The sequence below is a fragment of the Etheostoma spectabile genome, chromosome 6 (genome assembly GCF_008692095.1).
Source record: "Etheostoma spectabile isolate EspeVRDwgs_2016 chromosome 6, UIUC_Espe_1.0, whole genome shotgun sequence".
In the NCBI taxonomy this organism is placed as follows: Eukaryota; Metazoa; Chordata; class Actinopteri; order Perciformes; family Percidae; genus Etheostoma; species Etheostoma spectabile.
The window spans coordinates 10,430,224-10,446,791 of NC_045738.1; the positions used below are offsets into that span (position 1 = coordinate 10,430,224).

Sequence of the window (16,568 nt, forward strand, 5' to 3'; positions counted from 1 at the left end):
TGAGTAGAAATTTTTGCGCGGGGCGATAAAAAAATTTTTTAAAAAAAAAAACCCTTTGGATAGACGAGAATGAAGAGGACGGACTGCTCTTGCTTTGCTTTACGTTTGATTTAAGCCAAAAATTCCAGAAAAAGACGCTTACTAGATCCCAGATTAAATCAAATTTTAGCGTTTGAAAAAGTTTTGTCCCGGTTTTAAACCCCAGGACACCTGCCGCTGACCCGTGTTTTTTGGCCTATTTGCAGAAATGAAGTAAAGTTTCGGGCTAGAACATGTTGCTTATATTTTTTGTCATTTAGTTAAAAGATATTTTTTAGTATTAAATTCCTAATAACTCAAAAAAAACTCCTGTATTTGAAAAACCCCCTCACAAGTTCCCCCAAAAACTTCCCATGAAACACTTACTTGGTCTTAACATTTTGATATTTTGCTTTTACGTATACATTTAGTTATAATTATTGTGCTCATTATTTTTTTTTTGTCAGTGTGTTAAAGTGTGGGTGTCTAAATTAGGCATTAATTGATTTTCTGTGTGAGTTTCTGTTTTTCCTGACTAAGTACCGTTTGAATCAAAGGGTTTTACGACCTGTAGTTACATTCCCCCTTTAAAATCCTTTAAAAAGATCATAAAACATTTTATAAAAAGTATGGGGAATTCATACCAGCACTTAACACATAAACACACACATAAATAATTGTGTTTTTTATATATATATATATATATACATACATACAAAATTGTATCTTTCTATCCAGATGATGGAGGATTTCTCTGGTTTGGCTCTGCCCCCTCTGTTTGGAGGACACATCCTGGAGGCCGAGCTGGAGCCTGGAGGTGTGGAGCTGGGGCCGGGAGAGGTAATAATGTTTACTTAATTATCACGGTAATGGTAAGGTTGATGCAAAAAAGCAAGAACACCTAGTAGCCAGTCCTGAGCCCCAAAGTCATGTACCAAATATGACCAAATTTAACAACACCATTTAGCTTGCAAGAATAAAATATACTGAAATTGGTCTGATGAAGGTAATTTCCAACTGGGATTGAATGCATTAATGACACAGTGCATCAAAGTAGGTACATAATAATGAAACCATTATTTTACCATTATTTTTTTTCTAAGCACTGATTATATTGCTACAATATTAAGCCACACTATTTTATTATAATAGATTCAGCAGTTGAAATCTTTTTTTGTGACAACTGTTCCATTGGAAACACACTGAAAACACTGACACAAATGGCCAAACGCAAAACCGAAACAAGGTTTTTTCACTTTAGGTGGAGCTGGGCTCGGGGAGCAATGAGCTGCTGGAGAGTACAGCACAGGAGGATGAAGAGAGAAGAGCTCTTGATAAGAGGAAATATCTGGCTCTGAACAGGAGATGTAAGGACATTGAACAGGTGTGTGCAAGCTTGCATATGCATGCATACAAGTGTGTTATGGTTAGGTTTAGGAATATGGCTTAGATGGTTGTTTATTGTCATTTAATTACAATTTTTTTCAAATCATTTCTAGCTATAGACTTTTTTTTTTTTTTTACAAACCAACACTAATCACTGATAGATTATTGTAGAACTGCAAATGTTGCTGCAGAACATGCTACTCCTTTCAGAAATGCCTTTTGAATGATTGATTTTTTATTATTAAAGACTATGATACTTTATGATTATTCTGCTGCTTTTCATCACAGTTTTGTTAAGTGGCATATGTCTGGCAAAAAATCCCAAATTCCAATTTAGCAATCAGATATTGGACTAATACTGATATTACTGTTTTTTAGCTCATATCAATTAGGTATTATGGTGTACAGTGGTGTGAAAAAGTGTTTGCCCCCTTCCTCATTTCCTGTTCCTTTGCATGTTTGTCACACTTAAGTGTTTCGGAACATCAAACCAATTTAAACAATAGTCAAGGACAACACAAGTAAACACAAAATGCAATTTGTAAATGAAGGTGTTTATTATTAAAGGTGAAAAAAAATCCAAACCATCATGGCCCTGTGTGAAAAAGTGATTGCCCCCCTTGTTAAAACATACTATAACTGTGGTTGTCCACACCTGAGTTCAATTTCTCTAGCCACACCCAGGCCTGATTATTGCCACACCTGTTCACAATCAAGGCATCACTTAAATAGGAGCTGCTTGACACAGTAAGGTCCACCAGAAGATCCTTAAAAGCTACACATGCCGAGACCCAAAGAAATTCAGGAACAATTGAGAAAGAAAGTAATTGAGATCTATCAGTCTGGAAAGGGTTATAAAGCCATTTCCTAAGCTTTAGGAATCCAGCGAACCACAGTGAGAGCCATTATCCACAAATGACGAAGACATGGAACAGTGGTGAACCTTCGCAGGAGTGGCCGGCCGCCCAAAATTACCCCAAGAGCGCAGCGACGACTCATCCAAGAGGTCACAAAAGACCCCACAACAACGTCCAAAGAACTGCAGGCCTCACTTGCCTCAGTTAAGGTCCGCGTTCATGCCTCCACCATCAGGATAAGACTGGGCAAAAATGGCCTGCATGGCAGAGTTCCAAGGAGAAAACCACTGCTGAGCAAAAAGAACATCAAAGCTCGTCTCAATTTCTCCACAACACATCTTGATGATCCCCAAGACTTTTGGGACAACATTCTGTGGACCGATGAGACAAAAGTGGAACTCTTTGGAAGGTGTGTGTCCAAGTATATCTGACGTAGAAGGAACACTGCGTTTCATAAAAAGAACATTATACCAACAGTAAAATATGGTGGTGGTAGTGTGATGGTCTGGGGCTGTTTTGCTGCTTCAGGACCTGGAAGACTTGCCATGATAAAAGGAACTATGAATTCTGCGGTCTACCAAGAGATCCTGAAGGAGAATGTCCGACCATCTGTTCGTGTACTCAAGCTGAAACAAACTTGGGTTCTGCAGCAGGACAATGATCCTAAACACACCAGCAAGTCCACCACCGAATGGCTGAAGAATAACAAAATGAAGACTTTGGAGTGGCCTAGCCAAAGTCCTGACCTGAATCCTATTGAGATGTTGTGGTATGACCTTAAAAAGGCCGTTCATGCTCGAAAACCCTCTAATGTAACTGAATTAGGACAATTCTGCAAAGATGAGTGGGCCAAAATTCCTCCAGGACGCTGTAAAAGCCTCATTGCACGTTATCGCAAACGCTTGGTTGCAGTTGTTGCTGCTAAGGGTGGCCCAACCAGTTATTAGGTTTAGGGGGCAATCACTTTTTCACACAGGGCCATGATGGTTTGGATTTTTTTCCACCTTTAATAATAAACACCTTCATTTACAAATTGCATTTTGTGTTTACTTGTGTTGTCCTTGACTATTGTTTAAATTGGTTTGATGTTCCGAAACACTTAAGTGTGACAAACATGCAAAGGAACAGGAAATGAGGAAGGGGGCAAACACTTTTTCACACCACTGTATCTATAATCAGTTCCTCCCTCAGCACCCTGTAATCACATTAACACACTCAAATGGGTATTTTTTTAGGTGAATCAGAAGATTCTTGGTCGCCTTCATCGAGTACACAGAATTACACGGCGCATGAAGAAGGAGAGACGGTACAAAACACCATTATAGTCACTCAATTTCAGCATTTCCCTCTTGATGGCCCATCTGAAGACTTTGTTAATCCTGCAGGTTTCTCATGAAGACTTTAGATGCTCACGGGGATGACTACAGAAACGCCCAGCTCACTATACTTCTAGAGGTAAGAGTAAGAAGATGAGAAAGATGGACAGAGGGCTGTATGTGATACATTTAAAAGAAGAAAAGAATGCACTTATCACTCAATTTTTGAAAACATTATCAACAAATTAGTTATGTGTTCACATAATCACTCAGTACTTCAGGCCTGATACAATCATATGAATTCATTTACATTAGCAGTTGACCATGGGTGGATTAATATGCTACGGGGCAAAAATGTAGGCCCTTCTTGACTTGAAAATAAAGCTGCAAGCAAAAATAAAATAACTAAGGTCATTAATCTTATTTTTTGAAACTGTACCCTTCTACAAGATAGGGCCGCAAGATCAGATACTAATGCAGGACTCACTTTAGCTGATATTTATGTTCAGATTTAGAAAACCAATACACTAATTTGGGGTGTTGGGTTCTCTAAAGGTACAAGGGCAGATACCCAGCCGGTCTGCTAATTCATTTGATGTACCATTAATAATTTAGGGGTGGTAGTAGCTCAGTCCATAGGGAGTTGGGTTGGGAACTGGAGGGTTGCTGGTTTAAGTCCCCGTACGGACCAAAGTATGGTGGGGGACTGGTAGCTAGAGAGGTGCCAGTTTACCTCCTGGACACTGCCAAGGTGCTCTTGAGCAAGGCACTGAACCCCCAACCGCTCGGGGCACCTTTCCATGGGCAGCCCCCTCACTCTGACATCTCTTAGTGTAGGCCCTGAGCATGTGTGTGTAATTCAGGCCTGTGTGTAATGTGTGTAAAAACAACAAAGTGAAAAGTGTAGTTTCCCCTTGAGGGATTAATAATAATAAAGTATAATAATAATAATAATAATAAATACATATATGATCAACTTTGTTTAAGGCCTTATACATTTTGAATGTTTCATCTTTTCTTTTATAAGGATGAACCTGGAGCCCAATTAGATCCCGCTGATGGAGTGGAGGATTACCGGCTCAATGGTGTGTCTTGTTCCACTTTGTCTGCAGCATTGCATCATGCTGCTGGACCAAAGCGGAGGAGGCACCGAATCCCACGGCAAGAAAAAGATAAAGACCAACAGGTAGGTGAAGAACTCTGTTGGAGTGCTAATGTCCATTCAAGCGTATTTGTGTGTGTGTGCGTGCGTGCGTGCATGCGTGGGTGGGTGTGGGTGGGTAGTTTCAAATGCAGATGGGTGTCATAAATGTAGGCATTATTGATTTTCTGTTGACTGAGTTTCTGCTTCTTTTCCTAGACTGAACCAGACATGTCAGTGTTGGCAGAGACACAGTTTGGAGAAATGCCCAGCCCAACCTCTCTGTCTCACTGATAGTTGCACTGCAGCCCTAGATATGATGATGAAGAAGCACCCAGTTTTTCTTAAATTTTCAATAGATGCTTCTGTTCAGCCAAGGTTTATACTGTTTGTAGTTTTACTTGAACATTGGGAATAGATTGAATTCATGTAAGGTAAAATGAGATGTTTTTCTCCTGGTAAATGTACATTTGTTTTGTATACATTGTTTGCTTTTGTCGTAATTTGTCCTTAGACTTGATGACAACACATAATTATGACCAGTGGCAAACTGTGCACATTGCCATGGACAACCTTGTTTGGTAAATATCTGGCAACATAGATACAGTTATTGTAGGGTTGCAAACTTATCAATGGCTTTCACAATATATTCCTGGATACTATCAATGATTTCATGATTCATGATTAAGTTTCAGGAACTGCTCATATAAATTTCTATTTGGCTGTTGTCTATTGTAAAGTGTTTTTTAATTTCAATTTTTGAGTCTTTTAATTATTGTGTTTTAACGGTTTTAAGTTTCCCAGTGTTAAGAAAGTTCTGTTGTATAGATTTTATTATATTTGCTGATGTTGCCCCGAAACAGACACAGATTTCGCTACTTTTACTGATGTTTACATCTGCATAAACAATTTAAACTGTGTGTTCTATTATGTTTCTATACAATAATTAACAATTGTTTCAGGCAGGAAAAAGAAAAAAAATCTTCACTTGAGGTCAACTTGCTAGGTTTTTCTGGAGCTTTTAGCCTCATGGCACAGTCTTCCTCATGGGATGGAGTTTACTCAGTTGTCATGGAGATCAATCTCTCACCATAAATGAACAAGGAATTAACTATATATCTGAAGTAACATCTATTACAATATCCATAATACGAGGTTAGAGGTTAATAAAGATAAACTATAGAAATGTTTCAAAAAATAAATATTGGACGTGTCCGATTTCAGCTTTGGTCTTGTGTTGATCACAGTTCATCAGACGGCTGAGCCAATGATCTAACCCCATTCCAGCGGATGTCTCTCAGTGACAGGCGTGAGCTATGTCCAACCAGATTGCGCAAATTGGATTTAGGGCGGGGCCTTAAGGCGGAGGTGGGATTTTAGCTACCGTCCATCTTCAGCTACATTACAGTGAGCGAGCTTGTCGAAAAGAAAACACAATTTGGAAGTAAAGAAGACTTTCTGGAATTAGTTTTGGCTGTATTTGAAAAAGACAAACGAAAGCCCATAACCTAGGTAAATGTCGTAAAGAACTATAAATCTAGATGCTCGGGTTGACCCAGTTTCCCTTTTTCCTAAATTTGGCTAGCTGGCTAGCTAAGCTGCTAGCTAGCATTTTATGCATTAGCTAGCCAGACAGTTAGCCATATTAGCTAGCAGGTTAACGATAAGAATGGATTCTGATATACTGTGCCTTTCACAACGCAAACCCACCATATAAAGGCTATACTGGACCCCAACATAATGATGCATGAATATGACGTCCATTCATCAATATGCTCCGTGGTACTTGTTTTGAAACGGGCCAGTCAACCGAGCGAGGTGGACGAGCTAAGATGCTGGCTAATGTTAACGTTAGCTGGCTAGGTGGCTAATGCAACTGACAACTATGTCTATCATATTGGTAACAGCAAGATCAGCTACGTTCATAACAATATAACCATAGTTCTGATGTAATGTGTCCTTCAGTTCTGAAGAGACAACGTTATTTGTGCAGCTGAGTTAACTAGCCAGCTAGCTGGATATAACGTCAGCTCCACTCCGATGTAACGTTACTGATGCTCTGTTGAAGGGATTGTGTTTTGTTTGAATGGACGTTTGGTTTTCTTTACATAGCCAACTTTGTGACAGACGGAATGTGGACATTGTCGTAGTCAGAGCCATGGCTGACAAGAGAAAACTACAAGGTATGAATGTTGATGAACTCATCAGTAATGTTGCAAAGGATCCATCACAGTGTCCAGTCTGGCAACTTGCACAGAGACTTGGAATGACTTCATCTCGCAAAGTTTTTGGTGTTGCACAGATTGATGTTGTGAATGATGTTGGACCACATGTTGTATCTCCCCAGGTGAGATCGATAGATGTTTGAAAAAAGTAGCTGAAGGTGTAGAACAGTTTGAAGACATCTGGCAAAAGGTAAGAGATCTTTGCATCCAGCATTGATACTGAATTTCATAAAATTATGTTGAAAATTTTAAATTATTTAATCTAATTTGTCTACATTTAGCTCCATAATGCAGCTAATGCAAACCAGAAGGAAAAATATGAGGCTGACCTCAAGAAAGAGATTAAAAAACTACAGGTAAGATGAGTTAATTAACATTTTCCCTTTATCTACACTGTTGGTCAACAGTGCATGTATTTAAAAATCGTAATGCGTTTCCATGTTTTCACTATCTGTCCATTTTCCAGCGATTGAGAGATCAAATAAAAACATGGGTGGCCTCAAACGAGATCAAAGACAAAAGGCAGCTAGTCGAGAATCGCAAACTTATAGAGACGGTATGGATCTCAATAATTGCCTATTTATAGTTTATTATTGTTTCTGTAAAGTAGCATTTAGACATCAGCTCATCAAACTCTCGAGGCCTAATATGAATTTTCTTTCCTCAGCAAATGGAGCGGTTCAAGGTGGTGGAACGTGAAACAAAAACAAAAGCCTACTCAAAAGAAGGCTTGGGGCTTGCTCAGAAAGTGGACCCAGCTCAGAGGGAAAAAGAGGAAACAGGACAGTGGCTAACAGTAATACATCCACTACTATCTATACCTATTGTACATTTTGGTTGTCTGAATTTTTCTGGCTGAAGTTTGAAAAAGAAATGTTGAGCTTGTCAAGGAGGGTTTAATAAATAAGGCCGTTTGATAAAAATGCGTTTTAGGAAGAAGTTTTGATTAAATCCATTAACTCTCTTTTTTCCGACCTCTTTCTCACCTGCAGAATACGATAGACACTCTAAATATGCAGGTGGATCAGTTTGAAAGTGAGGTGGAATCTCTTTCGGTTCAGACGAGAAAGAAGAAGGGTGATAAGGATGTAAGTCATTATTTTCAAAGTTGCTTATTATGTTGCTGTAATTCCTTCAAATATTCAATGCAGTGTTTTGCAATGTAATCTGGTAAAGGTCTGACTAAAGTGTTTGTCTTGAACCACATGCTTGTCTTCTCTCCTTCCTGTAGAAGCAAGATCGTATTGATGAGCTCAAGCGGTTGATTGAGAGGCATCGATTCCACATTCGCATGTTAGAGACCATTTTACGAATGCTAGATAATGACTCGATACCAGTGGATTCAATCCAGAAGATCAAGGATGATGTTGAATACTACATTGATTCTTCGCAAGACCCAGACTTTGAGGAGAACGAGTTCTTGTATGACGACTTAGACCTGGAAGACATCCGTGAGTAGAGGACCGTGGAGTGTTAGCATGATGCTTTTATTCAGATATCAGGGGGGTTATAAGGAAAACATCTGACGCTTTTCTTTGTCCTGTCTTTCTTTTTTAGCTGCAGCATTAGTTGCAACGTCTCCGTCAGGTCAGGGCAATGTGGAGGATGAGATGTATCTCCACTCCAGCAGCACTCCCACTTCCACAACCTCTTCTTCACCCATTCCTCCATCCCCAGCCACTTGCACTGCTGTAAGTTCTTGAGTTTGTATTTAACTTGGGTCAGTATGTGAAAGGGATGCTGGGTAGAAAAAGTACATTCTGACACAATTTTGCATGTATCTCTCTTATGTAGTATGCCTTTTGTTAACCCTTCTACAAGTGTCATTGTGTTGTAATCCACTGCATAGTTTGCTGAATCAACATTTCAAAAGTGGATTGTCATATCAAGGTATCTACTTCTATAGGAGAACTCAGAGGACGATAAGAAAAGGGGACGATCGACAGACAGTGAAGTTAGTCAGGTGAGAGGCTGTCATCTGTACTGTGCTAGTAGATAATCAGTTTAGTGCAGCGCTCTTCATCCTTGGTCCTGGAGAGGCACGGAGGTTGAACGGTTCTCGTGCACTGACTCTGTGGGACCATGCTTGGAGATCTTTGATTTAGTTTGTCCCATCATCTGCATATAAGGAAGTCCATAGTTTTCAGTAAACTTTGCTCCTCATACACTTTGTACAGCTGTAGTCACTCTCTGGACAGTTTTGTCTGAAATGCCTTTTTCTGGTGCTTTGCCATTTTCAGTCACCTGTGAAGAACGGCACCCCATCCTTGCTATCTTCCTTCTCCTCCTCCACCACCTCTGGGTCCTCCTCGTCCTCCTCACTTGTGTCCATGGCGAGTGTTGTTGGAGGCAGTCCCGCGGTTCCCTCAAGCAACAGTCTTATAGGGAGCTTCAGCAGTGCGGTGCAGCAACATCAGCATCAACCTGCACAACAGCAGCAACAACCTCAGCCACCAAACCAACCACAGCAGCAGCAGCAGCCACCTCAGACAAAACCCTCTGTCCCCTCAAACAACAACCCCAGCCCACCAAGCAACCCTCTTCTCCCAGCCTCACCTGCCCCTTCTCTCCCCACACCCAGCACACCCAGTTCATTAGCTCTGAACTCTCAGTCTCAGCTTACATCTGAGCCCACCCCGGCATCCGGTTTGGGACTCGGGCTCGGGCTGGGATTGAGCAAAATTGGCATGACAGGAACCAGCAGTGCCAACCAAATGTCTGGTCTGGGCCTGGGTGGCCACCCCTCTTCTTTAAACACAATGGCAGGGCTCATTTCGGGCTCCACACCTGCCCCTTACGCTCAGGCAGCAGCTTCAGGAGGCTTGGGTTTGAGCAGTACCACCCAGTCCAGCATTTCAGAGAACAGCACTTCCATCCTCACCTCTGGCTCCAGTGGAGTCACAACCAACGGAGTGGGGATAGGGCTCGGTTTGCTAGGTTCCAGCCCGGCCCACAGCTCTTTGAGTGGGAGTATTTTGGGTCTGGTTCCTGGGCAAAATGTAGCCCCTGGTGCCTCTCAGGTGCCCCCAAGTTCTGTCAGCACTACCCCCGGAGTAGTTGGCATGATGGGAAGCAGTGGAGGGAATATCAGCGTGGTTGGAGGAGTAGGGGTTAATGCTGCTCCTGCTAGACCACCCAGTGGACTGAAGCAAAATGGAAGCACAAGTATGTTAATTTATTGTGCTTGGCCTTCTGTGACTCTGTGTAAGTCAAAGTTGTCTTCTCTTTATAAAGGATTTTTCCTAACTTTTCCCTCACCTGCCCTCAGGTTACAGTGCTGTAGTGGCAGAGAGCTCCACAGAATCAGCTCTAAGCACACCGAGCCAGTCACAAAGCAGCCAACCCTCATCTCTCAGTTCTTCAACCAGTCAGCCGTGAGTTACTTGTTGGTCACTCAGTCACTTATTATTCTTTACATGATAGTTGTTAAGGGTAGGGAAAGGCAGCTCTATTTGTATAGCACATTTCAGCAACAGGGCAATTCAAAATGCTTTACATAAAAACAATTAAAAATAGATAAAACACAAGAATAAGTTACAGTGCAGTATAAGAAATGAAACATTAAAGAAATCAACAACAATTTACCAGTTAACTTGTTTCTCTGTTGTCCCCACTGTACTTTCTGCAGGATGGACAATGGTCCCAGTTTAATCAGCTCCATCACTCTGCCTCCCAGCTCTCCGTCCCCCTCGTTCTCAGACAGCACACCTGGAGGAGGGAGTCTTCTCAACGGGCCCCACTCCTACACACAGGCCTCTGAGGCCCTCAAGGTGAAGGACCTTAGCAATGAGATTAAGGCCATATTAAGGCATTAAGGCCATAAGAGCATTCATTTTTCATCTCATCAATCCAATACACAGAAGGGCTGTCAAAACTGGCCAAAAAGACATTTGAATGTGACTTCTAAAAAAAACACACGTTTGAACTATTCAAATATCTATTTTTGTACATTTTGTCCATATAGGGCAAACATAACGAGATACATAACTGCTTGTGTAGGGCTATTTATTTAAACAAAAGCATGTTTCTTTTAAAAGATATACATACCTATACACTACAATATTAAATAATTTCCTATACCATAAAAAATAATTTAAAGACTACCTATCTCTCTAAGCTCCCTAGCAATCAAGCTAGCCAACTAAATTAGTGCATTTTTTGGCCAAAACAAAGGTGATGTTAGGTCACGCCACAATCGGCCTTCATCGCCAGTTGTTCTTTGCCCTAGTGTGTCAGCACCATAAGTCTTTTGTCAGAGTCACATTCTGGTCTAATAGAGTGGCCAGACTTTGAGGTGAAAACCAGAGAGATTATTATCAGGTGTATCTATAGCCTGTTTTCATCATTTATTTTCTGCATTTTCCTTCCACTCTTAATAACCCATACTGGTATTTTCCCCTTTCTTCAGAACTTAATTTGACTAAATCAACCACCCTGTTCTCATGTTGTCTCCGTCTCGTTCCCACCCCAGGCCCCTGAGCCTCTCAGTTCTCTGAAGGCGATGGCTGAAAGAGCAGCGCTGGGATCAGGCCTGGACGGAGAGATTCCCAACCTGCACCTAACAGACAGAGGTCGGAACGGTCAGGCATTTTCTTTCTACACGGTGAACCTTCTGTCACTTGTACACTGACTAATAACTGAATTGGAGGTGACTTAAAATTATATTTCATTTGGTAGAAATGGGTGATGTTTTTACTCCAAAGCACCTTGTAATAGCTGCTGTATTAGATGCAGTAAAGTAAAAAGTCAAAATAACAAGTATTGAAACAATCAGTTGGCCAACTGACAGAAAATTGATTCCAGGTATACAATTATTAATTCAATATTTGTCAGTTTGTGCTTCTCCTAATTTCATGTTATTGTGATTTTTTTGTGTTAGCCTGACTAAGTGAGCGTACTTAAGACATTTTTATTTTTTATGTAGTGAATGATTAATCAGTCAATTGAGCAAAATGTCAAAAGTGTAGTGTATAATGAAAATAATGTAGTTGCAGCCATTCACTCAGACAAAGCATGTAGCAAATACTTACTCCTAAACAGAAATGTGCTCTGGAAAGAAGTCAAACTTTATTAAATAGATTTACCATAAAAGTCACGTGAGGCGGGTTGGTTCTTGAACATAAGACAATAGTCTGTACAGTATTTGTGTCATCGACTGAATCTTTCACTTTTCTTTGTCCTGCAGATATCTTCTCTGGTTCATCTGCAGCGCCCGGCACTCCAGCCGCCCCCCAGCAGTCCGTGTCGGAAGTCAGCATCCCCCCCTCGCTCGGGGTCTGTCCACTTGGCCCCACCCCGCTCCCCAAAGACCAGCTCTACCAGCAGGCCATGCAGGAATCCGCATGGACACACATGCCACACCCTTCTGACTCTGAGAGGATCAGGTGACGACACATTTTTTACAACCAGTGATGATGCATCTCTCCTACTCCTCATAACTTAGGAAATGCATTACTGTGCGTCATGGCTGCTTAACAACTAAAAGGATGTATTACATGATGTGCACGTCTGGTATGACCTATGTAAAGTATGAGTCTGGTGATATTGTATATATGTACAATGACTATGAGTTTTTTCGAAATTCTATGCTATGACTTTATAATTTTTTTATGACATACCATACTATGACTTTTTTTTTGACATTTTTATGATATACTTTACTATGACTTTTTGGGAAATTATTTATGATACACTATAATATGAATTTTAAGTTAACTATACTATGACTTTGTTTCCGACTTTCTATGCGGTGACATGACTTTTACACGACGATACATGACTTTTTACGACATTCTATGCTATGACTTTCTATGTCTTTTTTATGACATACTATACTATGACCTTTTAGAGCATTGTTTCCAACATACTATGACTTTTTTCGACATGCTGTACCGGTAACTTTTTATAACTTTCTTACGAAATATTACATTGACTTTTTAGAACATTGTTTATGACTCACTACACTATGACTTTTTTTCGACATACTATACTATTTCTTTTTTCGACATTCTATGCTGACTTTTAATGACTTCATAATTTTTTATGACATACTATGACTATGACTATTTGTTACATACTATCCTGTATTTTCGACTTTTTAGAATATTGTTTACAACATACTACGCTCTGACTTTTTCTCCACATACAGTACTTCACTATGACTTTGTTCGACATACTACATACATACTATCCTATGACTTTTATTAAACAAACTATACTGTCTTTTTCCCACTTTTACGACATTCTATGCTGACTTTTAATGACTTTCTATGAAATATTATACTATGACTTTTTCGACATGCTACCATATTACTTTCGTATAGGTACTGAGCATGTGTATTACTTTCACACAGAGATGGGAAGTAACGACGTACAAATACGTCGTTACTGTACTCAAGTAGATTTTTCAGATATTTTTACTTTATTTTACAATTTATTTTTTTGGCGACTTTTCACTTTTACTCCTTACATTTTAACACAAATATCGGTACTTTCTATTCCTTACATTTGACAAAATCGGCTTGTTACTTTAGTCTTATACAAAAGGTCGTCTATCAGGTGTGACTGAGTGCGTGTCAGAGGATAACGCGGATACGCGCCTCACACAGTGAGCGGGCGCACACGCCACATGGAGAAAAAAGTGAGAGAAAAAGAGACTAGCTAATCAGTTGAGAGTGTGTGCGCGTCCTTGAGAACTATAAGTTGTATAACTTACAATATGTTGTCAGTTCATTTTATTGGTCTATAGTTCTGGCAAAGTTAGTTATCTAGTGATTTTGTTGTTTGTGTTCTTTACCTGTTAGCTAGGTTACGCCTGGCTGTTGATTTATAATGGCGACTGTTGAATGTCCTTGCTCACGTTTGTATTTTAGATGCATTATTTACATGCTACAGAAGTTACACTGCATTAAGATAATGTAATTAATAGTGGGTTTATTGTTATTATTTACTAACATATATGATTCCTATGCATTGTGTCTGGTAGCCTTACAATGTTAATTATTTCTTTGCAGAGCCACACACAAACAGCCAGAGCTACCCATGCCTGCGTTGTTACTTGATTGTAATATCAAAAGAGAAGTTGTCTCCGTCTGTGTTTTAACAGACACAACTGGGGCAAAGTTGGAAACTAGAATCAGCTTTAAATACAGTCCTAATCTAGTCCTCAATAACAAGTTTCAAATCATTTCCCTGGAGATCCTGTTTGTTTTTTTTTTTGCATCATCAATACCAAACGTAATCTAATTGGATGGTAATATACAGACTTCACAGAATCACAATGGAATTCATATCTTGCTACTCTTATTAACCTGGAGTGTCTGTCACAATAAACAGGCTATATGTTTTAGGCCTATTAGCAGACATCTATTTAAAATTTAGGCAATGGCATATAAAGAATAAAGAGCTTTTTTACCATGTCCACTTGAATCTCTGGTAACAAGTCTGGTCCAGGTAGCTTTTTCATTTGCAAGGTAGCTTTTACTTTCATACCGGGCGGTGAACTCGAGCTACCATTCCACCACCATACTTTGGTCCGTATGTGGACTTGAACCAGCGACCCTCTGTTCCCACCCCAACTCCAGACGGGCTGAGCTACCACCACTCTGTGACATATGGGACACTATAAGATTTAAGTGACTTTTATGACGTACTACACTATGACTTTTTCTGTCATACTATGACTTTTTGGAACATTATTTTTTTCAATGTGTTTGCAACTTTACAACATACTATACTATGACTTTTTTTTCCAACATATGGAATAAATGTCAGATGCATGCATGGTTGCAGTTGGTTGGGAGGGATCGTGGGAGTTGGTATTCCCCTTGAAGTATTTGTGGGGAGCATTGGTCACTTGTTTTTTCCCCATGTATTTAAAACTGTCTTTGGGTCTGTTCTAAAGGCAATACCTGATGAGGAATCCATGTCCCACATTGCCGTTCCATCATCAGATACCGCCCCACCACTCTGACTCTATAGAGTTTTACCAGAGACTGTCCACAGAAACTCTCTTTTTCATCTTCTACTACCTAGAGGTAAATACTCAACCACCAACTTATGTTTGTTGACAATCTTTCTGTTCTTCTCCCAATGATGTATTACATGCTTGCTTGTAAGCTTGGTGTTTTTGTCCTCCCCCTCTCTCAGGGCACCAAGGCTCAGTATCTGTCTGCCAAGGCTCTGAAGAAACAATCTTGGAGGTTTCACACCAAGTACATGATGTGGTTCCAGAGACATGAGGAGCCCAAGACTATCACTGATGAATTTGAACAGGTGCATATTCACCACAGTTCATTTTTTCTTGTAGTTAGAAAGTAGTATAGGGACCAATTGTTGGTAGTTTGTTTTTGTGGTGTCAGTTTTTGAATGATTGCTCTTTCCGCTCTGCTGTTCCTCCAGGGCACTTACATTTACTTTGACTATGAGAAATGGGGCCAGAGGAAGAAGGAGGGGTTCACCTTTGAGTACAGGTACCTTGAAGACAGAGATCTGCAGTGACGGACACAGGGAATTAAAAGGACAGAGAGAGACAAAACGTGCTGCTGTTGACATTCCGAGACTGAACTTCAAACTGTGGATAGAGATTGTGATGTGTAGTAGAAACACTCTCCTAAAATGGAGACTGGTGTCTGTATAGGCTGCATCTCAACGTGAAGTCCCTCGCTCCTCCTGTAGCTTTTTGCTTTTGACAAAAAATGCCCTGTGGGCCTGATCAAATGCATCATGCTGCAAGGGCTGAGAGATCTGCGTTTGTGCCTGTATGTGTGCGCACTCAGTATGTGGCATTAGGAACACCTACCCCATGCATGTTTCTCATGTTTTGTTTTCTTTTTCTGTTTCAACATGATTCTCTGTACCACCTACCCAACATGAGCCTGGAAGCCTTTGACTTGACACAAAACAAACCTTGGATTTGATTGTTAAGTAAACTGCCCCTTGTATTTACTGTAATTTGGTGGTTTAGAATGGGGAGGTACAGTGGACATTTAGTCATGGTGTGTAGGACTGGCTTCTTTTAAGAACCTACTATGCCTGTTGAATATGGTCACTATTAGAAATAGTGAGCGGTTATCAATAGTTTTATTGATATTGTCTTGGTCGAGTAAAACGCTGATTGAGAGTGACCACAGGGCCTCTCCCTGTGACAGGGAAAGAGTCCTAATTGGACATGGATTAAATTGCTATGCAATTGAACTTGTCTCTGACTCCCTCTCTTTACAAATAAAATGTTTTTAAGTTAACCTGTCAAATAAAATGCATTATTATGGCGCATTCATGTTTGTGACAAATTAAAACTTGTAAAATAAATCTTGTAAAAAGAAAAATAGGGTTTGAGACATTTATCTACTTCTAGTGTATGAATAGTACACCATTGAGGAATTCTCATCATCCTTAATGCCAAAGGGCACACCAAGCATAGTGAATGTACCCGTACCCAAATCACCTCACAAATTACTCACAATACACAAATATTAGATAATAAATCTGTTTGGTTTGAGTCAACTTTCCACCTTAAGTTAACATTTTATCCTATTCTGTTGTCACTTCATCTTTAAATCCACTGTGTTCATTTACCACCTGATAATTTAAGTGAAACCCTATATCGTGAAGGTGCACTGAAACT

General features: G+C 40.1%; 2 protein-coding genes across 3 annotated transcripts; both read left to right on the top strand.

The window, feature by feature from the left end:
* The first annotated feature begins 9 nt into the window (after positions 1-9).
* tfpt (TCF3 (E2A) fusion partner) lies at positions 10-5,716 on the top strand. The gene is made up of 7 exons (XM_032519211.1): positions 10-249; positions 757-858; positions 1,280-1,402; positions 3,497-3,567; positions 3,647-3,716; positions 4,605-4,763; positions 4,938-5,716. Exons 2-7 carry the CDS (start codon positions 757-759, stop codon positions 5,010-5,012), a joined length of 600 nt encoding a protein of 199 aa, XP_032375102.1. The 5' UTR covers positions 10-249; the 3' UTR covers positions 5,013-5,716.
* Positions 5,717-6,017: 301 nt separating this feature from the next.
* Positions 6,018-16,294, top strand: cnot3a (CCR4-NOT transcription complex, subunit 3a). 2 transcript variants are annotated; one of them, XM_032519197.1, is made up of 18 exons: positions 6,018-6,230; positions 6,831-6,901; positions 7,066-7,133; positions 7,225-7,299; positions 7,410-7,499; positions 7,611-7,739; positions 7,936-8,031; positions 8,175-8,394; positions 8,501-8,634; positions 8,850-8,906; positions 9,184-10,108; positions 10,212-10,317; positions 10,572-10,713; positions 11,415-11,523; positions 12,129-12,327; positions 14,847-14,979; positions 15,092-15,217; positions 15,344-16,294. In XM_032519197.1, exons 2-18 carry the CDS (start codon positions 6,877-6,879, stop codon positions 15,440-15,442), a joined length of 2,733 nt encoding a protein of 910 aa, XP_032375088.1. In that variant the 5' UTR covers positions 6,018-6,230; positions 6,831-6,876; the 3' UTR covers positions 15,443-16,294. The 2 variants fall into 2 exon arrangements, with proteins under 2 accessions (XP_032375088.1, XP_032375089.1); XM_032519198.1 differs by having other exon boundaries at positions 11,415-11,514.
* Positions 16,295-16,568: the final 274 nt, after the last annotated feature.